Source organism: Babylonia areolata, chromosome 13, assembly GCF_041734735.1.
Source record: "Babylonia areolata isolate BAREFJ2019XMU chromosome 13, ASM4173473v1, whole genome shotgun sequence".
In the NCBI taxonomy this organism is placed as follows: domain Eukaryota; kingdom Metazoa; phylum Mollusca; class Gastropoda; order Neogastropoda; family Buccinidae; genus Babylonia; species Babylonia areolata.
The window spans coordinates 3,458,004-3,480,739 of record NC_134888.1 but is presented as its reverse complement, the minus strand read 5'-3'; the positions used below and the strand labels follow the sequence as shown (position 1 = coordinate 3,480,739).

Below are 22,736 nucleotides of genomic sequence, written 5' to 3'. Positions count from 1 at the left end.
GATAAAGCTCTGTCATACGGTCCACGTTGTGTTCTGATAAAGCTCTGTCAAAAAAATATACGCTGATTCATGACAACGCTCTCGCACAGAGTCCATTCTGATTTCTGATAAAGCTCTGCCATACACTCCATGCTGTTTTCTGTTAGAACTCTATCATACAGTCCATGTCGTGTTCTACAACAGCTCTACCATACACTCCATGTTGTATTCTGATAAAGCTCTATCATACAGTTCATGATTTCTGACAATACTCAATAGAGTCTATGTTGCGTTCTGATAAAGCTCCGTCATACAGTCCATGCTTTGTTCAGGTAAAGCTCTGTCAAGAGTCCATGATGTGTTCTTGATAAAGCTCTCACATAGTCCTCTTTTTCTTTTTCTTTTTTTTTAGAAATCAGTGGATGCCTAAAAGTTCTGCAAGTGAGCAGGATAGTTTCAGCATCCCTGGAAGGTTCTTTTTTCTTCTTTTTTCTTTTTTTCTTTTTTTTTTTTTTTTGTTCCTTCCATCATCATTTTTCTCCTTTCTGTTGTCTTTTCTTTTTTTTCTTTCCTCATGTTTTTAATCTGTCTTCTTCCCAATGGCCTGTTCAAACACCTACAAGACCATGCAACATATATTACACATACATGATGGCTTCACACAAAATCACATTCCCTGAAAGAGAGGCATGGTATACACACACACACACACACACACACACACCCTCTCACTCTCTCTGTGTCTCCTTTACTCACTCAGTCCCCTCCCTCTCCACAAGCTCTACACCTAAGTACAATAATATGTATGTGCACACTGAGTACTACCCTCAGGATAAGTCCATGTTATTTTCTGACAAAACTGTCAAAGAGTCCATGTTTTATGACAAAACACTATCGTATTGTCCATGCTGTTTTCGGGTACAGCTCCACCGCACGTTCCATGCTGCGTCCTGAAAAAAAAAACTTTGACATAGCGTCTATGTTGTTTTCTTGACAGAAGCTATGTCCACTGATGCTGCATTTTGATAAAACGCTGTCACAGAGTTCATTGTTTTCTGACAAAATTGTCATACTGTCCATGCTGTGTTCTGATAACGCTCTAACATACAGTTCATGCTTTCTGACAATACTCAAGGCCTGACTAAGCGCGTTGGGTTACGCTGCTGGGCAGGCATCTGCTTGGCAGATGTGGTGTAGCGTATATTATGGATTTGCCCGAACGCAGTGACGCTTCCTTGAGCGACTGAAACTGAAACTGAAACTGACAATACTCTGTCATACAGTCCGTGCTGTGTTCTGATAACGCTCTAACATACAGTTCATGATTTCTGACAACACTCTGTCATACAGTCCATGCTGTGTTCTGACAACACTCTGTCATACTGTCCCCACTGTGTTCCAGTCTCTCACAAAGCCCACGTCATGTTCACACGCTGACGGGCGCAATAGCCGAGCGGTTAAAGCGTTGGACTGTCAATCTGAGGGTCCCGGGTTCGAATCACGGTGACGGCGCCTGGTGGGTAAAGGGTGGAGATTTTTACGATCTCCCAGGTCAACATATGTTCAGACCTGCTTAGTGCCTGAACCCCCTTTGTGTGTATATGCAAGCAGAAGATCAAATACACACGTTAAAGATCCTGTAATCCAAGTCAGCGTTCAATGGGTTATGGAAGCAAGAACATACCCAGCATGCACACCCCCGAAAACGGAGTATGGCTGCCTACATGGCGGGATAAAAACGGTCATACACGTAAAAGCCCACTCGTGTGCATACGAGTGAACGCAGAAGAAGAAGAAGAAGTTCACACGCCTACCCGCACCTCAAGGCACTCAGGGCCGGAGCTCCGCCAGGGACAACCCCAGACGCCTCCAGAACGAGGACCTCATGTCGGGACACTCCTGCCACTGCACGTAGGTCGTCGTTGTCAGCACCGCCGTCATGGTACTGGTCAGGTCACGGGATGAGGCGTCCTCCAACAGAATCACCACAAGGGCGTCGTCATTGTCCAACGCATGCCCCAGACACAGGTCCAGCTCAAACTGACACCAGCGGCTCAGGGCAAAGTGCTGGGAGAAGACCAACACGAACTTCTTGCTGCTCTTCACGCTGTCGACGATGTTGTCCAGGATGTTCTTACCGGGGAGGAAGTCCCGCTTGTGGAAGCACGCCCGCAGTCCCTGCCCACTCTCCAGGTGAGGGAGGAGATGCTGCAGGACCCAGTCCTCGTCTTCCTCGGCACAAGACAGGAACACGTCGTAGGTGAAGTGCTCCTCCATCAGCCGTCTCCTCATGATCTCGCTGTGTCCGCGAAACGCCAGCATGAGGCGAATGTGCCAGCGGTACTGGAAAACAACCGACGCCAGCAACAGTACAAACAGAAAGAACGCTACGCAGGCAATGAGGACTTTGCTTGTTTGGGGACTGAGCACACATGCTTGCTTGTTCATCGTGAACGAGATCAGCGGCATGTTGTTCATGTTCTTACAGTGGTAGTCTCGGTAGTGTTTGGCGAAGAGAGCCGGGGATGAAGCGAACCAGCTCTGAAACCACAGATTGTCACAGTCGCACACCAGGGGATTGTCATTGATGTCCAGATGGCGTAACTGCTTGCGTGTCGCTGCGCTGAAGGTTGTTTCAAGGATGACTTGAATCTGGTTATGACTCAGACACAGGTATTTCAAGTTCTCCAAAGAATCAAAAATTCCGTCGGGAATCTCTGAAATTCTATTCCCGTACAAGTGAAGTGTTTCCAGTGACGTTAAGTTCACGAACATATTTTTACTGATGAATAAGAGCTCAAACCTGTCCATAGACAGGTTGGTTAGATTTGTCAACGAGCCAAACAAACGGTTGAATTTTTCTTCTGGAATGCCTCTACCCAAATTGTGACTGATCTGCAGATGGTTCAGGTTTGGAATACCAGCAAAAGCGTCGGGGTGGATAACACTCTTTCGGAAAATAATTCTACAGAACTGCAGGGACAGAGACCTGAGAGTGGGCCCTCGAAACGCAAACTGATCCAGCATACTGAACGACATCACAGCGTCTAGCCTCAGTTTCTTCAAGCTGGGAAATCTGTGACTGTTGAACATATCAGTCTTCACCACTGTTATCGGATTACTGCTCAGGTCGAGAAACTCCAGCCTGGGAAGACAGATCTTTCCATGAAATCCAGAGAAGGTATTCCTGCCGAGAGAAATCCTCTGCAGGGACGGGAACAAGCCGGTCCCATTTCCACAAGACTCTGGTAGATCAAACAAGGCATTGGACTGCAGATTCAGAGTGAGCAATTTAGGCATGTAGGCACTGGTGACGCTAAATATACGACTGTCCTGAACGGATAAGTACCTGAGCTTCTGTAGACGCGACAGCACAGACAGATTGAGGTGTTGAAGAAGTTGATTGCCACTCAGATTCAGGTTCTGAATAGGAGGCGCCGGCTTTTCCAGGAACCAATTGTCAGGGAGAGGTCCGAGGTCCATGTATGTCAAATGCAGGATGGACAGTCTGTTGGCTGAAAACACAGGTCGAATGGCCGGGTACGTCAGGGCGTTATGACCCAGATACAACGCTTCCAGACGAGTCAGAGGACGGAAGGCGCCGTGGCTGATGTATTCCAGTCCGTTGTTCTCAAGATGCAGGGACACGAGCCGTGTCCCGTTCTGAAAGAAGTCGTCACGCAGTATCTTCGTCAAGTTGTTGAAAGAAAAGATCAGAGTCCGGATGCTGTCCGGCAGTCGAGGTACGTAGGTCAATCGTCCGTAGTTTCTGGAGCAGTCTGCTCTTGTTCTGGTGCATCTGCAGACGTCTTCCACACAGCCTTGTGCGTTCTGTACACCGCGGTGGGTTGGTTTTCGGAGTGGCAAAGTGACAGCAGTGTTGCCTGACGAGCTGAATAACATACAGGTCAGAAGCGTCACAGCCAAAACGTGCAGCACGTGCGTCATGGCGACCTTCATTGTGGGCAAAGCTTTTCACTGGATAGACTCGTCACCTGTGCACCTGGAAAAAAAAATTGAAGCAATGGTTAAAACAAATAAAATGCTTTACAGTTCTCTGCTCTTTTTCCTGTGTAGAACAATGGTTCACTGGAAAGACTGCTACCCGTGCACCTGAAAAAAAAGCAAAAAAAAAAAAAAAAAAAAAAAGCGATGGCTAAAACAAATACAATGCTTTCAAGTTGTCGGCCTTTTTCCTGTGTAGAACAATGATTAATGCATCTTCACTGCGGGATGAAGAATTGCAACTGAAAAACAAGACAAGGGGGGGGGGGGGGGGGGGGGGGCAGAGTGAATGCATGTCACAGTTCGTTTATTTATCTATAGTCTGTAGTCTGTTCGTCTGTTCATCTCAGATGATGCATGCCACAGGTCTACTGATATAATCTGGTTCTTTGTCAAGCCAGTACCCCCGAAAACGGAGTATGGCTGCCTACATGGCGGGGTAAAAACGGTCATACACGTAAAAGCCCGCTCGTGTGCATACGAGTGAACGTGGGAGTTGCAGCCCACGAACGCAGAAGAAGAAGAAGAAGAAGTCAGTCTGTCTTTGGAGGTTTTACCAAACATGACAAAACACGTCAAACCGATGTATTATTAAACTTGGCATTGTGTGTCAAACCACCGAATACTACTGCCGGACAAAGGGGGCGAAATCCTTAACTATCCAAAACAAAAGAAGACAAAATAAAACATCAGTAATATACCAGAACAGAATCGGGCTTCACACACACACACACACACAGAGTTTGCCTTTTATGTCTTCTTTTGCGACTCGGATTCCAAATCAGGTATTATATGCTTTAAATTTAACAGATAGTAAGAACAAGTTTAAGATTATAACAGAAATCAGTCACATTGAACATCTTTTGAGTTTGAAAGGAACACACATTACTTTTTGCTGGGTTCCTTCACATCTTGGTATTGTCTACAATGAATGGGCTGACAGGGCTAAAAAAAAAATTAAAAAAAAGGTCAAAATTTGTGCAGCAGCGTCAGGGCAGATAAATATCTTTGTTGCTTGTCTGTTTTGCCATAGTATCAGCATGATCAGTTTTCAGTTGGTCAGTAACAGGGCTGAGGGTCACAGTTCTCTTTAATGTCACCACAAAGTAAGAACTTCGGAAAAGAAACCGCACCGTTTGTGACACAACACAGCGCGAGCATTTCAGGCACAAGTAGGTCAAACTGACCTGGACTGTCACGGTGTCACTGCTGCCAAGCAACACATTTTGTCTCCACCGATGTACCTACCACTCAAAAGCACACTTTGTATACACTCACCAACACTTTCCGCGGCAGTGAACATCCATCCACACACGACTGTCACTGTTCCATGCAGCAAAGCGGCTACCACGCCCGAAATACAGAAACACAATGTCCCCACACTGTCAGACTTGTCAGTTTCGTCGCGCGCTCCGTCCTGTGTGCGAGTTTTGCCGACACCGTTTTGCATTGCTCAGTCCGTTACTGAAATCGCCAATTCTTGCCCTCCAAATCACCAAGTCAGTCTTCTTCTTCTTCTTCTTTCCCCCCACTTTATTAATCACTGACACAGTACCTTTTAATTTTGATCCGAACGAAAGCTTGCGGACCTCGTATAGCTGTCGAAATGAATCTTTTTGTGCATAGCTCTTCATGTTTACAACCACACGGCAGCCATTTTTTTCACGTGCCTCCGAGAGAGAGAGACAAAGAGAGAAAGAATGAGAGAGATTTCTAGTATGCATATATATATATATATATATATATATATATATATATATATCCACTATAGAAACCCTTCGGCAGTGATATTAAAGGCCCAAGAGGTTGGAGGGTTGGGCCGTGGAAAGACAAAGAGAGAAAGAGAGATTGAGAGAGAGAGAGACAGAGAGACAGACAGAGAGACAGACTGAGACAGAGTGAGTCAGACAGACTGAGACAGAGAGCCAGACAGACAGTCACAGACAGACAGGTATATGCAGACTGAGGCCTTCTCAGAGTCAACCTGGTTCCCTCACAGTGCGTCAAGCCGTGCCGTGGGGCAAGCTTAACCCTTTCACCGCCAAGCTCGCATTTATGCAACAGGCGTCAGTGGAAGAGGAACCGTGTCACTGAAAGGTGACCATTCATTGGTCTGTTATCCATGCGCCTACCGCTCTTGATATTTTCTAAAACATCGCAAGGGGGGAATCCCCAGCTATTCTTAGCCACTGTCTTTTCTGGGTTTATACCACAAGGGAATTTTGTACTCGACTGGCGGTGAAAGGGTTAATGGAAAGTGCACGTCTGGATGTAAGGGTGTGCCAGAGTAATGGGCAATGGAGAGCCATGCAGACTGAGGCAGCACGTGGGGGCCAGCTGCCCACACGGAACGGTGGAAAGCAAGTCAGTCGCCTCCCCATAGACAGAGCCTGCGTGTTTGCCTGCACGTGCATGAAATAAATAAATAAATGAATCATAAAAAATAATTATAATAATGATTACGATAATGATAATAATAACAAAATAACAGATGTAATAATAATAATAATGATAATGATAATGATGATAACAATAATGACAATAACAATAATACTAATAAGAACAACAACACAGTAATGATAATACTTACACTGATGATGATGATGATGATAACAATGAATATAACAAGGACAACAACGACGATGACGATGCTGCTGCTGCTGATGATGACAATAATAATAATAATTTAAAAAATATACTACTACTACTACTACTACTACTACTAACAAGAAGAAGAAGAAGAAGATGAAGAAGAAGAACAACAACAACAATCATGATAATAATACTAATGATGATGATGATGACAAAAAATAACAAGTGGACAACAATAACAATGATAAAAGAAAGATATTAACAATGATAATAATGGTGATGATAATAACGATGATGATGATGATGATAACAATAACAACAACAACAATAATAATAATAGTAATAATGAAAATAAAAATAATAATTCATATAGCGCTCAACCTTGTGCGGAAATAAGTCAATGGTTGTACCATTCACAAACATGCATCACTCTTATTCTGGTGGGTGACAGACAAACATTTTATAAATATATAATCTATAAATGCCAGAGGCACTGTCATAATAACAACAATAATCATCATCTATTCATTATCATCATCATCATCATCATAAAATTAATAACAATAATAATGATAAAGACAATGATATTCATAACAGCAACAAAAAATGAAAACAATAATAATAATAATGAATAAATAAATAAACTAATGAATAAATAAATAAATAAGTCAGTCTACAGATATTGGTCATAATCAAATTCATAAAAGTGATTTTTTTTTAAAAAGAAGCAAAACAAAAAACAAAACAAACAAACATACAGCATGGTCCAGAGAAAATATATCATACAGATTATGCATGAAGAAGAAGAAGAAGAAGAAGAAGTAGAAGAAGAAGGAAAAAATGAAAGAGTGATGAATGCTAATTGACATGATGGCAGCAATAATAATATGGATGGCAACAGTTGTACAAAGTTGTATTTATTCAAGTTATTAACAGCCAAATTTTTATTTATTTATTTATTTATTTTTTTTTTTTTTGCCTCATGAATTCACAAGATTTGCTAGATCAGGCGGCTGAGTTGCAAAACCAGTTCACATCCAATCAATAATAACATACTGATAATGTGATATATATATATATGGGAATGCATACAATGATAACAGTACAATAATATCAACAATGATCATGCTACTACTACTACCACCACCACCACTAACAGTAACACTATCTACCACTACTGTTATCACTACTACTACTACCACTCCCACTAAAAATTCCATAAATTTTTAAGTCGTACAACAACGAAAAAGAAGAAAAAGAAAAAAAAGAGAGAAGAAAATCACACACACACACACACACACACACACAAGTTAAACATACAAACACACACTCTGATAATAATAATAATAATGGATACTTATATAGCACACTATCCAGAAATCTGCTCTAGGTGCTTTACAAAAACGCTTTTGTTAACATAAAACATTATATCTATGTTACATACACACACCAAAATGTGACTACACACACACACACACGCACACGCACACACACACACACACACACACTGCATACATACATTTTAACATACATGTGTATCTAACAGCTACCCTAACACATTCGCACACACTGGCAGGCACAAACTTACATAAACACACGCACACACAATATACATTCATCAACTCTGATGTCCTACATTTACAGTTACACACCCACACCGGTCAAGCAACACACACTGGTAAGTATAGCGGCCTTCTCAATAATGAAAATGTAATGTGATGTTCTTCCTTTTGTATTTCTCAAAAAAAAAAAAAAAAAAAAATGCAGGTTTGGTGGTGTACTTAGCCAGTGCATCCCCCTGTGCCTACCCTGCCCCCTAAAATTTCAGTTTCAGTTTCAGTAGCTCAAGGAGGCGTCACTGCGTTCCGGGACAAATCCATATATGCTACACCACATCTGCCAAGCAGATGCCTGACCAGCAGCGTAACCCAATGCGCTTAGTCAGGCCTTGAGAGAAAAAACAACAACAAAAAACTACTACTACTACTAAGAATATGTATAAGGTGCAAAAACTTGATGAAGTCAACTACAAGCGTAAAAAAAAAAAGTAAAATAAATATATAAATAAATAAATAAATAAATAAATAACTAAATAATAATAATATAACTTTAAAAAAAAAAAATAATAATAATGAAAATAAAATAAATAGATAAATAAATAAATAAATAAATAAAATAAAATAAATGAAAAAGACAAGGATGATAAATAAGCAAATAAATGTAAAAAAAAAAGCAGACACATATTCACACATACACACACATATGCATAACAGATATGCACCAAATATGCAGTTTCACAGATATGAGAGCACAGTCAAATACACATAAACGTACATGAGCCCCAACACACACACACACACACACACACACACATTACCCTGCACCCCCTCTACCCCCCTCCACACACTCATTTCTAGGCTACATATCGCAGCTTCCATGGCACACACACACACACACACACACACACAGAGGCACACTTACTTGTACAAGCACACACACATACGCCCATATCCTCCACCCCCAACCCCACACACATATATACAAAGATATATACATGCACACCCACACGTTCCAATAATCCGTTGCTCCCACAGTGTAGGCATGCATACACACACATACCGCATCCTCTACCACCACCACCCCATGCACCCGCACCCTGTACAACGCACACACACACACACACTCACAAGCTCATTTGTTCATTAATCCATGGCATTGATACCACAGGCTTTCAAAAGCATTACATGTCTGTCATTACATTATTGTATATTTTTTCCAGATCAAAAGAAATCTAATATATTTTCTTGAAGTGATTTAGAAAAAAACAAAACAAAAAAACCTGAACCATATGTATCAAACACTATTCCACTTGCAAGTATAATATTTCATAATTCATAAGTAATGTTTTGTCAGTATTAACAACTCAGATACTTCATCTGTATATTCTCTGTCTCTGTCTCTCATATAAAATGGATAAAACAAAGTTTAAAACCATCACCTATTTCGTTAAACAACAACAACAACAACAAAATCTGAATTTTCGCTGCTACCCTGCAGCTTAAAATACACAATACAATACACAAACTTTATTGTCTATACTTTGGTACAGAGATTTTCTTTTTGGCAGCAGCACATGTCCAACATAAGAAGAAAACAACAAACAAATAAAATGAATAGAAAATAAAAGATAAATTAAATGGCACCAAATGGAAAATAGCTACACTGTGTGTGTGTGTGTGTGTGTGTGTGGGCGCGCGCGTGCACGTTATGAGTGTGTCTGTGTGCGTGCATATTTAATTGTGTGTGTGTGTGCTCGCGCGCATGTGTGTGTGTGTGTGTGTGTGTGCATGTGTGTGTGTGTGTGTGTGTGTGTGTGTGTGTTTGTGTGTGTTCTTAAGTCTGTATTTTGCAAAATTCTCAGAATACTTCAGAAAATTATTTCTCAAGTTTGCATTTTTGTTTGAATGCATGTAGAGATAACAGCATACTATCTTCATAAAAAAAAAAAGAGATGGAAAATCTGGTATCACACACACACACACACACACATATATATATATATACATATCTAGATATATATATATATATATATATATGCACACACACATATATAATAATATATACATATATGCACAGACACACAGACACAGACACACATATAATTGTGTGTGTGCGTGCGGCTAGAGTTGACTTAATCAAGATTTTGCGCCTTTTAAATATTATTAGTAGTAGTAGTAGTATTGTTTTGTTTTTTTTAAATGTATTTATCTATTATTTTTTAATTTATTTATTTATCTCATTTTATTATAAAAAAACACAATTATTATTAACAAATTTTTAAAAATTATTTCTTAAAAAAAAAATTACTTTATTAAATTATTATTATTATTATTTATTTATTTAGTTAGTTAGTTAGTTTTCTCAAAGCCTGACAAGTGTGTTGGGTTATGCTGCTGGTCAGGCATCTGCTTGGCAGATGTGGTGTAGTGAAATATGGATTTGACCGAACGCTGTGACGCCTCCTTGAGCTACTGATACTGATACTGAATACTTTCGATGGGGGGATGTGGTGGCGGCCTCGATCCTCTATGGGGGACTGACGACCCTCGCTCAGTCTGGCTCCACTACGACTAGCCCAGTATTGTCGTCAGCTGTGGGGGCTTAGTAAGTGCAGTGTGGTGTCCTAAATACGTTAAACCAGTCACAGGCACTACTAAACACTACTCAGTGAAGTGACTCCGAGCAGCAGTGCAGGGTCTCCTCTGGTGTGTGGCCTCTTGTCGACCTAACATCGCTCGATGGTTCTCTGTGGTCTGCTGACCGGCGCTGCGACTATGGCAGACGTACCCGGGTACGCGTGGACGGCTGTGTACGGGGCACTCATAAAGAGCACCGTGGGCCAGAGTAACTTAATGCAACTGAAACGGTGCAGATACTGGGACAGGAAAACAAACAAACAAACAAACAGCACCAACAACTCTTGTGGCTTATTATCTTCACACAACTTTATTTATTTATTTATTTATTTATTATTATTATTTCTTTATTTCTTTCTTTTTTATCATTTTATTAGTATTACTATTATTATTACTACTACCTTTTTCTATATTATAATTATTATTCATTTATTTATTTATTTATGTAAGCTTATCTATTATTTATTCCCCCGTTGTTTTTTGTTGTTGTTTTTTTCTCAAGGCCTGACTAAGCGCGTTGGGTTACGCTGCTGGTCAGGCATCTGCTTGGCAGATGTGGTGTAGCGTATATGGTTTGTCCGAACGCAGTGACGCCTCCTTGAGCAACTGAAACTGAAACTGAAACACAACAACACCGTGTCAACATCAACAACAACCCCCCAAACAAACAACAACAAAAACAAAAAACAAACATACTGTGGATTATTATCTTCACACAGCTAAAGCATGTGAAATATCAGACCTGGTAGTGCCACCCAAAGCAAAGGAAAAACAGCCACAGTCACAATCAGCTAACTGTTTGGTGAATGAAGCGTTTCATCATGTGAGCAGAGACACTGAAGCAATATCTCAAGCGAAAGCTGAAGGATTGGGTACAGACAGAGCAGGTCAGCTAAAACACACCTCACAACACACTCGTTCGAGTCTATACACAAACATTTACGTCTACAAAAGTGGCTCACCTCTCGCCGCCTTCGTGAATCCGGGGGTTTACCCCGGAGGAAATATTGTCCCAAATCCATGCACGCGTTACTGTCTGTTGATTTTTGCATCACTTATTCTCAAATGGTTCCGGAAATGTCCGAAGTCGGAATCCCGAAATGGAATTCTATCTATGGATTCCAATTTCCAGTCCTGAAGTCGGAACCGCAGCCGGATTACCAAATCAGGATTCTGACTTCGGTCATTCGCAACTTTACATCGTCACAATAATGTTGATTTTTTTTTTTTTTTTTTTATTTTTTATCACAGAATCACAGAAATGTTTGGCTATAGGCTAAAAGCCTTTTGCCCTCGTAATCAGTGTCCATTTATGTGCTTTTGGATCACTTGTTGTGAACAAACCCTTGTTTAAATCTGGCATAGTGTATACTATATTTATCTACAGCTCAGTAAAGATTTAACTCTGTGGAAAATACATGGTTCTTAAACTTTTTGTCAATGTGATTTTTGAAGGCGTTTACCGATGGTGCATTGATGGTGTCATAGGAAAGGTTATTCCACAGACTTATGATACGGTTAGTAAAGAACTTGCGGAACTGGTTAGTTACGAAATTAGTTTCGTTTATTTTGAAGTTGTGCCCTCGAGTTTTATCGTAGTTAGCCATAGTAAACAATGAAGAGGTGGTGCAAGGATCATAAATATTGTGCATGATCTTATATACTTCAATGAGATCACCTCTTAATCTTCTAAACTCAAGGCTAGGCATATTCAGTAAAAAGAGCCAGGCGCTCCTCATAACTAAGATCACGAGTACTAATAGTATTACTAGTTATACACTTGGTAAATCTGCGTTGAACTCCTTCAATCATATTTATATGCTTTTTAAGGTAAGGGCACCATACTGAGTTTCCATATTCAATAATGGGTCTAACCAGAGCTTTGAACAATGGAATCATAATTTCGGGAGATTTATTAGTTATAGTTCTCACAAGAAGACCAGAAATTTGATTTCCCTTTTTCACTATATTATTTATATGTGCCTCAAAGCTTAGTTCTGGGTCCATCGTGATCCCTAAATCTCTTTCCGCTGTTGTACTATCCATTGTTCGAGTTACCCCCTTTTCCTGTATCTCCCGATTAAATACCACCACTTTATATAACGTTTATATGTCGAGTACTTCAGTGATGTTATTTCGGGAATATACTGCGACTGAGGAAGTTGAAACAAAATTTGCTCAGTCGCCCAGAATAGGGTCCACTTTTTGAGAATATTCTACGGGGGGGGGGGGGGGGGGTTAGTATGTGTGGGCGAGACTTAACAACTCACTCGGGACAAGTTTTCTCCCTTGCTTTTCCCCACAGACAGCCCAGTTGTAAGGGTTTCGATTAAAAATATTATATAAAAAAAGACATAAAAATGCTAAATACAGAGTAAGAAAATGAAACTTTCAGAAATGGTTTATTACGTGACGCCTCCTTGAGCAACTGAAACTCTCGGAAACTGAAAACTGAGTGTTGTGGTAGAGTGGAGTTGGGTTGTGTGAGTTTTGTCTTGTATGGGTTGTTTCTTTGGTTGCTGGGTCTTGTGTTTGGTTGTTGTCATGGGTGTTATTTTTGTATTTGTTAGTGATGTTTTTGTTGTTGATGGTGGTGGTGGTGTTGGTATCAGTCTTTCTGGTGAGATCAGCGGCAAAGGAGGAAGAGAGCCCAGCGACTGAGAGGGGGAGAGCCAACTAATTAATAATAACAATTATCATTATGATAGAAATGATAATAATCCAAATGATGATAATAATATCATTTATTTTCAATCTAATATCATCATCTTAGATGAACAGACTATCTTCTTCTTCTTCTTCTTCCGTTCCTTCGTGGGCTGCAACTCCCACGTTCACTCGTATATGCACACGAGTGGGCTTTTACGTGTATGACCGTTTTTACTCCGCCATGTAGGCAGCCATACTCCGTAAGACTATAAATAAATAAACGAACGAATCCAGATCCAGATCCAGAACCCCGCGGCCGTGACACGTTCAGCTGTGTGCTCAAGTTGTGTGTGTGCGTGGCGCAACAGCGTGCGTGCGGTGCTTGTTGGTGTTTGTATTGTCTGTGTGCGCACATAGTATTTAACTGACATGTTCGGCCAGCTGTTATCACTTCAGTGGTACATTGATTTGTTTCCAAGTATGTCAATGCTGTATGCTAGAATCGTGTACGAAAGCGAGTCTTGCCATGGTTATTTGGATAAGCTGCTCATCTTACTGATGCAGGAGTGGTCCTCGTGTTCGTAGTTGAAGGTGAAACCGTTCTTGACGTTTTTAGTCAACCCAACACATTTTTATGCCACACTAATTTGGCTATTGGGCATGTATTACAGGAAGAGGTTTCTAAATGCCATAAGACCACACCCAATTGTTCATGTACTGTGTCCTTTCAGAAGAGGTGGTTTTGTGATCAAATCTCAGACTGAGAAACACCAGGGCAGCAGACACATATAACTGATTAGATAGTTGTTTCTTTGGCTATTTCAACACCATACAAAATGCCCTGCATAGTTTCAGTGGAAGTGACACTGTTTCATTAATTCAGCGAAGATAAGGCAATCGTGTAATACTAATTTGTTTTAGAACAGAATCATGCGTGTCCACACACATACACATATGTGTGCATATACACTCACTCACTCTCGTATGTTTCTGGAATCCCTCTAGAATATTAATATTTCACGATCGAAGGCCCACAAAGTTCCAAGTTTGTAAATCAAGACATCCAGCATCCAAGGAATTTTGTGTTCAAACATCGGCGTTCGCTTTCTTTCTTTTGCCTGCAAACACTCGAAAATCTTCGTTTCAGTGGGAGAAACCGTAGAATGCTAAATCAGGAAATTACTAAAGTGAAACACCAAAAATCAAACAGACAAATTTTACTATATTTTTTACCCTCTTTATCATTCACGGTGTGGAACCAATCGCCAAGCGGAAGTATGTATGCGCATGGTCGGAAAGAAATGATGTGCCGTCTGCATTGACCCAGATAGGAACGTGCCGTTGTTGTTATTAACGATGCACATTAAGATCTGCATTCTGTGCTGAGAGTCCTGTCGAGGTGACAGTATCTGGTAATTCGTTTTGGATTTTTTAAGAGACCTTTTAGCTTACAAAAACAAGCTTTAGTTTTTAACTTGCATGGGAAGAACTTAGAAAAAATGGATTTGAGAGTTTCTCATGTTCGTGCTTGTCGAACTTGACTCATGCAAGTCAAATCAAATACAGGCATACCTGACTCCCGTTGTAAACTGTGTGAGTATCGAATGCATTCTTAATACTGGGATTAGGAGGAGAACCAGACAGAAGTTTCTGTTTAATTTATTTCCAGTCTGCTTCCTCAGTTTATAACTTATCTGTTTCTGTACATTTGATCTTTCATTGGTTCACAGAAAAAATCATAAAATAACATTTGACAGTCCATCATGTTGATTATGGCTTAATCCACACTTGTATCAGGGAAGAAGAGAAAGTTTCACAATAATTTTCATGTAGTCTAGTTGCTCTTGCGCAGTGTGTTGCTAATTCACTTGACTGAAGCATTAAATTTCCTGAATGTCATCTGTGCATGAAATGAATATGAATAATTTAGGTGAACACACACACACACACACACACACACACACACACACTCACGCATGCACACACAGCACACGAACGTGTGCCGCGCGTTCACACACACACACACACACACCTGGCCATTATGGCAGGGAAACTGCATCCCTTGCTTCTTTTGAATTCCAGAAAATGCACCAAGTTAATGCCTTTCAAAGCTGTTGGTGTGTGCGAGGTTTTAATCACCATCATCCTCTTCATATTAATAAATTGAGAGCAGACACATGTATTTTTGTGTGTGTATGTGTGTGTGTGACTGTGTGTATACATGTAGAAATGATTGTTTGACAGCTGTTTTGATTTGTTCAATAGCGTTAAAATGATCAACATGATATTAATTAATTGACTGAAAAAATAATCATATTTGGAGCCATGTATCAGAAAGTAAATCAACAAAAAGAGTATTTAGAAAAAAAAGAAAAAAAAAAGAAAAGAAAAGATTTTAGTGAAGCAACTTTAAATTCACTAGTTAAGTTCTTTATGTGTGTATGTGCAGGTGTATAGGTTGTTGTATGTCTCACATGTATATGAGTGTGTGTGTGCGTGAGAGAGAGAGAGAGAGAGAGAGAGATGGAAATTATGTTCTGAAGAGAGAGAGAGAGACTGGTGAAATGTTGCATGAGACAGGCCCTCATTTTGTTCGGATTGTGTATCTGAAGCCTTTTCTTTGTTTCTTTGTTTGTTGTTATTTTTCCCCCTTCCTTTCTGTGCCATTTTTCTGTCTGTGTCATCTGTGTCACTTTCGTATCACACTGCTGATTAAAAAAAGGTTTTTTTCATACAACATGTCATACATGCAATGTGTAAATCATAGCACCAGCAGTACATAGGGAACACTGATAGGTCTCAAGAAAGGAAGCGAACCTCAAGACAGATGCAGAATCACTTTTCGTAGTATCAGTGGTTGCATTTTACTTTTAAAAGCCAAAGGAAAGGATTTGTCAGGGTTTTTTTTTCAAATTATGAATTAACTTTGAGCACCTTGAAATATCAACTCTTAGCAAGCTATAATCTGATGGTTCACTTCAATGGCAATAGTGGGGAGATGGGTACTTCTGTAGATTTGATTTATAATTTAAAGCATTTAAACTTTCCATGTTAAAGATACTCACAGCCTAGTTTATCGGTTCATTCCAAACATATGCAAGGGCCTTGGGCCAAAAAAAAAAGAAAGAAAAAAGTAACACCATTTTCTCAGTTAACACTGATGCCAAAGACCCTAAAGATAAAAATCCTGACACTGTGTCATCATAGCAATCAGTCAACATGCAGAAATAATGTAAAGTAAATCTGCCGCATAAGGTAATTTGTGATTTGTATAAAATCAATTTGGAATTTGCATTAAAAAAGAAGAAAAAAGAGCAAGTAACAGTATTGTTATTTATGTACAATGTGTGCAAAGTGCTGCTGCACTTGTAATGATGAAATTGAAGAAGACTTAGATTTTGATAAATAAAAGTTTTCTGAATAGTTGAAAATGATAGCTCCTTCCCATGTATGTTTTTTTTTTTTTTTAGATGCAAGGGAGATGCAAACATGCATGCATGTGTGTGGTCACCATTTTCTGAATTCTTTATGGTTTGTACAGAATCCTTAAACTGGCGGTTCCTATCAACCTTGTTCTTTTTTTCTTTCTTGTTTTTGATACACACAATATGTACATGTGGATCCATACAACAAGAAGGTGTATTATTTTTGTACGGTTTCCGGCAGGAAGGCAGCCATGGCTGATGCTCCCAGCGGTGATGGCACAGCCGACTCGGCCCACATGGCTGACTTTGCCCTGAACCTGGCGGACCAGCTGATCACGGCCTTTCAGCAGGTGGCTGATGGGGCGGGGGAGGGAGAAGGTGCCCAGGAGGACGGGCCTCTCCCCTCCGACAATGGTGCTGTGGATGTGGAAGCTGAGGCCAAGGACGGCAACGATGAGTGGCAGGACCTGGAGGAAGACGATGAGCTGACGGAGAGCTGCGACAATGGGGTGATGAAGGAGGAAGGGGTGGGGGAGGAGAACCCGGAATCCTGCATCAGTCCCTTGGGGAGTCACGTGTTTGTCGCCGACAGCCTGGCCCCGGAGCACGAGGGTCAGGGAAACAACGCGGACAACATGATGTTCTCCCCGGCCCGGGTGCTGAACTTTGATGACTCGGACGGGGATGACCTGCCGACGATGGACCAGAGGTTCATTCCAAGAGGCGTCTTTGTGCAGTCAGAAGACGCCATGGATGACCGGCCAGAGCTGCACGGATCGGAGGAGGTGGGTTATTTCTCCGGCACGGCAAGAACAAACATGCTGCTGGGGGACTACTCTCAAAACGTTCGCATCATCGAGGGTCATGATGACCTGGATTTGGACAGGGGAGCAGGTTACATGTCGCTGACCATGAGAAACCACTTCCTGCAAACTCAGATGGTGCAGTTGCCTCCCTTTAGTGATGACCCCAATGCCTCAGCCCACCTGTACGACAGCCTGGAGAGGGAGGAGGGGGAGGAGCTGTATCCAGGGGAGGACCAGGATCAGGAAGGTGAGGAGGACAATGCTGGATTGTATGGAAGGGAGGATACCGGCAGAGATGATGTCAGCGACCCAAGGAGTGCAGATCCACTGAGCTACGATGTGCCCTGTGATCAGGAGAACTCCCTGGCCCATGGCAGCAGCCACAGTGGCCAGCACCAGTCCAGAGACATGGAAAGAAAAGATCTGGACTACGACCCCTTCCTTGAGGACGGGGAAGCTGGGGGTGGGGTGACGGAGCTCAACTTTCTGACCCACAACCCACAGGACAAAGCGCACGAACACGACGATGGATTAGCCAACCCAGGGGCAGCCAGCCACGTCCATCAGCCCGCAAGTGATGAACAGCAGGGAGGAGGCTTGAGCTCGACGCTCGTCGTCACACTCCCAAAACCTTCACACAGCAGTGCCAGTCCGAACCAGGATTTGGGAGAGGGGTCCCACTCTCAGCCGGGCTCGGTGGAAAACCCCCAGCAGCAGCAGCATCAGCCTTCGGCACGACCTAAACAGCTACAGAACAAACGGCAAACCAGAGGAGGCCCCGCTGGCAGTAACGGGCGAGAAATCCGCAACGCCGGCCACCGGCTACAGACCGGCGTGGATGCCAGGGCGGCCGACAAGAGGGCAGCAGCAGGAGGAGTGAGCGGGAGAGCCGGTGGGCGTGTGGCGGTGGGCGTGGGCTCCTCAAGACAGCAGGGGACAGGCGCCCACAGCCAGCGACCGGCAGTGCAGGGAGCCGCGGTGACCGTGGCCGGCATCAGCGGAGGAGGGGACGGGGATGGCGCCGTGGCGGGTAGCGGTAGCGGTAGTGGCGGCATGGCTGCGGCTCAGTCCCTCCCCACTGCGGCAGTCGGAACCACCACCACCACCACCACTACCACCACGCTGCTGTCGCGGACATCTTCCCAGGGTTCCCTGCACTCCACGACCAGCAGTGTGGGCAACAGCCGGGTGAGCGGGGTGGGCAAGGAGTCCAACAGCACCCGCTACAGCAACCAGTCCCGCTCCGCCCGACCTTACGCCTCCATCCCCGGGAGCCAGGACGCTGCTGGTGAGGCTGGGGGGGATGGGGGTGAGGGTGTTGGGGGTGGGGAGGTGAGGGGGTTGGGGGTGGGGGTGAGTGGGGGCCTGGGGCGGGGGTGGGGGGTAATGGCTTGCATGGTGTTTGGAGCACCTGTGTCGTTGCCTTTGTCAGGGATGCCACTTTGTGTGTGTGTGTAAGTGTGTGTGTGTGTCAAATTTTTGCTCAGTGTGCCTTTCTTCTCACTAATTAGCCAGAGTTTGGGAACAGATTCAATGGGTTATGGTGTTTGGGTTTTTTTTGATATTTTGGGGGCATTTTTTTATTGTGTTTTTTTTTTTTCCATATAGGTTTCACGGAGCATGAACTGAACAAGATTTGTTTCAGTGCTGTGTGTGATGCGGTTGGCTTGCAGACACACAAAACACTGGTGTAACTTCTGACTTGATGCCATTGTGAAATGAAAATATTGCGGTCAGAATGAAGTTCCACTTCTCTGTCTTCACCCCGCCCCCTTTGTTCCCACTGACCAGAGAAAGACGTGAAGCTGATTCCAGATATTTTTGTGGTAAAGATAATGCTGTGTTTGTGTGTGTGTGTGTGTGTGTGTGTGTGTTTGATTGCATGTGTGTGTGAATGTGTGTTTGTGCACAAGTGCACAGCTGATGTTGCTGAATGCGTTATTTTCTGCTTTATATGTATGTGTTTAGTTGATGTGTATTGGTGCATGGTACCTGCTTCAAAAGCTTTGACTTCTCTGGTTAATTGATTGATTTTTTTTTGCCATATAAAATGTTCCTAATTTTTCTCCTCAAAGAATATATTTTTTCTTCTTCTTCTTCTCACCCCCGCCACCCCCCAACTTCCTCACCACCAAGCTGCAACACGAGCGGCCGCCCACCACCCCCCTCACCCCCACCCCCACCCCCACCCATCCGCGCCCCAGCGGCCCCCACCCCCTCAGCGCGGCCAGCATGCCCAGCGGGCCTCCGCCACCAGCATCGCTCCCCCGACGGCAAACCCCTCGCACCCCTCCGGCCGCAACACACTGTCGGCGCCATCCTCGGCCAGGCCAAAGAGCGGAGGGGGGGCGGCGGCAGTGGGACCCCGAGGTGCAAACAGCCGGTCAGCGCAGCTGCAGCAACAGCAGCAGCAGCTGCAGCAGGAGCAGCAGCGCCTCCTTGAGAAGCAGAGACAACTCCAGCAGCAGCAGCAGCAGCAGAAGACGGCAGGGCTGGGCGGGATGGAGTCCCCGGACGGGGACCACCTCGTGCACCACCAGGCGGAGGCGGTGGTGACCCAGGTGGGTCACCTGCAGCAGTCTGAGAGTCAGCAGCGACAGGTTGGTGGGCGTGTGGGTTGGTGGGAGGTTGTGGAAGGTTCTCGCTGTCTGTACACACCGATACAGTGTCTGTCTGCATTTCAGCGCCTGTCACACAAACCCAGCAGCCCAGAGCTGGGTGGTTTGAGCGATCTTAGCAGTGTTAAGTTTGTGTAGTCACATTTTGGTGTGTGTGAGTAACATTGATGTAATGTTTTATGTTAACAAAAGCGTTTTTGTAAAGCACCTAGAGCAGATTTCTGGATAGTGTGCTATATAAGTATCCATTATTATTATTATTGTTGTTGTTGTTCAGGAGAGACAGGGCGGAGGAGGGTCGACGACCAGTGAAGTTCAGGGCATGGAGGAGGTGCGCAGCGCTCTGCAGAGCATGCTGAGGCTGCCCAGGGACCACCCTGGCTACGGTCAGTGTCTGGGGCATGAGCGAGTGGAGTGATGGCCTAGAGGTAACACGTCCGCCTAGGAAGCAAGAGAATCTGAGCGCGCTGGTTCGAATCACGGCTCAGCCGCCAATATTTTCTCCCCCTCCACTAGACCTTGAGTGGTGGTCTGGACACTAGTCATTCGGATGAGACGATAAACCGAGATCCCATGTGCTAGCACGCACTTAGCGCATGTAAAAAAAACCCACAGCAACAAAAGGGATGTTCCTGGCAAAATTCTGTAGAAAAATCCACTGCGATAGGAAAAACAAATAAAACTGCACGCAGGAAAAAATGCAAAAAAATGGGTGGCACTGTTGTATAGCGACGCGCTCTCCCTGGGGAGAGCAGCCCAAATTTCACACAGAGAAATCTGTTGTGATAAAAAGAAATACAAATACAAATACAATACATGCGTGTCTATGATACGTATGTATATATATATATATCTGTATCTGCATGTTGTCTATGATACGTGTCTATACATCTGTCTCTGCATGTATCTGTTTATTTTGTATATTTATATGTATATGATATTTATATATCTGTTGATATTGATAGAGGGATGTATATACAGGGAGGGGAGCGTCTGTTGTGTATGTGTGTTGGTGTGTGTGTGTTGGTGTGTGTGTGTGTGTATGTGAGCTTAGTGGATATATGTTATGTGCGTGTTTGTGTGTGTGTGTGTGCGTGTGGGTACTGTCACTGTATGTGTGTGTGTGTCCTTTGTGTCCATGAAAGAGAATGTTAGTGCAGTGTGTGTGTGCGTGTGTGGCTGCATGTAAGAATTTTTATGTTTTGCGTAATTAAGATCTTCAGTTGTTGGTGTTATTTTTTTTTTTTAAATGCCCACAGTTAAAATCTTCTTCAAATTCTTGTGATGTTGCTGTATCTGTGTGCATGTCCATGCTTTTCATACTGACATGTTTTCTAATGCTGATATACAGTGGGTCTCATGAACTTGGCCCTATATGTCATTATGTCCATACCTTCACATATGTGAATTACTGTTGTGTTAATTGGGTACTTTATGATTATGATATGATATAGTAATGATGATATTGATTTCGGTAACAGTGATGATAATGATGAAGAAAAATAATAATGATAATAAAGTAATGTCAGCAATCATAATAATGATAATGATAATAAAGATAACAATGGTAATAATAATAGATAATGATAATAATTATAATGAAGATAATGTAAAAAAAAAACAACAAAAAACCCAAACCAACAATAATAATAGTGGTGGTGATGATGATGATGATGATGATGAAAACAACAATAATAACAATGATAACAATAATAATGATGATGATGATGATGAAAACAACAATAATAACTGTGATGATTATGATGGAAGTTGATTATCATCATTTATCATCAGCAACAACAATCATCATCATTACTTTATTGTCTGTACTGTATAAGCGATAGTGTTGTGTCTGCAGACCAGAGAGGCTTTGACTTTGCCGATTCGGCCAGCGACCTGCTGATGGACCGCCCCCCTGCCCATTATCAGCACGAGGCGGATGCCAGTTCTCTCTCAGGGTAAGGGCCAGTGTCTTTTTTTTTTTTTTTTTTGCTGCCCCATCATCTGCACCGTTTCAGTGGCATTACTCCCATTGCCGCTCATTCAGATTCCCCTATACAGCGGCCCACACCCAGGTTCGTCCATCACAGTTCCGGTGTCAGCGGTCCGCAGGGAACCATCGATGTTAGGTCGACAGGAGGCCACACACCAGAGGAGACCCTGCACTGCTGCTGAGTCACTTCGGTGGTGTTCAGTGGTGCCTGTTCTGATTTAACGTATTTAGGACACCACCTGCTAAGCCCCCTACTAAACGACAATAATGGTTTAGTCGCGGAGCCAGACTGAGTGAGCTTCCCTCCCAGAGTGGAGACCGCCACCACGTCCCTCAAACAACAGCCCCCAGTGAATCTGCCGACACTAAAGACATCGACAGGACTCACCCCAAGCACAGAAGTGGAGGGGTATCAAAACTGAGGTCACCATGAGAGCAGGGCATGAAGGGTCACAGACACGGGCCAATGTCTT

The 22,736-nt window shown here is 43.0% G+C and overlaps 2 protein-coding genes across 12 annotated transcripts in view; one reads left to right on the top strand and one right to left on the bottom strand.

Annotated features, from left to right (window-relative positions):
• Positions 1 to 452: 452 nt before the first annotated feature.
• On the bottom strand, positions 453 to 14,520 carry LOC143288988 (toll-like receptor 4). Of its 5 annotated transcripts, none has more exons than XM_076597726.1 (2): positions 14,400 to 14,520; positions 453 to 3,982 (listed from the first exon to the last, which is right to left on the bottom strand). In XM_076597726.1, exon 2 carries the CDS (start codon positions 3,937 to 3,939, stop codon positions 1,810 to 1,812), a length of 2,130 nt encoding a protein of 709 aa, XP_076453841.1. In that variant the 5' UTR covers positions 3,940 to 3,982; positions 14,400 to 14,520; the 3' UTR covers positions 453 to 1,809. The 5 variants fall into 5 exon arrangements, with proteins under 5 accessions (XP_076453841.1, XP_076453838.1, XP_076453839.1 ...); XM_076597723.1 differs by lacking the exon at positions 14,400 to 14,520 and adding an exon at positions 11,735 to 11,921; XM_076597724.1 differs by lacking the exon at positions 14,400 to 14,520 and adding an exon at positions 5,263 to 5,677.
• Positions 13,861 to 22,736, top strand: part of LOC143288987 (uncharacterized) — a 59,809-nt gene continuing 50,933 nt past the window's right edge. Inside the window, exons 1-5 of one of the 7 annotated variants that reach the window (XM_076597721.1) lie at positions 13,861 to 14,012; positions 17,088 to 18,940; positions 19,789 to 20,252; positions 20,548 to 20,656; positions 22,129 to 22,228. In XM_076597721.1, coding sequence (XP_076453836.1) covers positions 17,098 to 18,940; positions 19,789 to 20,252; positions 20,548 to 20,656; positions 22,129 to 22,228 — 2,516 coding nt within the window. In that variant the 5' untranslated portion in view covers positions 13,861 to 14,012; positions 17,088 to 17,097. Of the gene's footprint in view, positions 14,013 to 14,719; positions 14,834 to 14,920; positions 15,015 to 17,087; positions 18,941 to 19,788; positions 20,253 to 20,547; positions 20,657 to 22,128; positions 22,229 to 22,736 lie in introns of those variants that run through there. The other 6 variants (XM_076597718.1, XM_076597720.1, XM_076597722.1 and 3 more) reach the window with 6 other exon arrangements.

What these genes read in the sequence shown, in the direction of transcription:
- LOC143288988 (XM_076597726.1), bottom strand. Translation starts at nt 3,939, where the DNA reads ATGAAGGTCGCCATGACGCACGTGCTGCACGTTTTGGCTGTGACGCTT.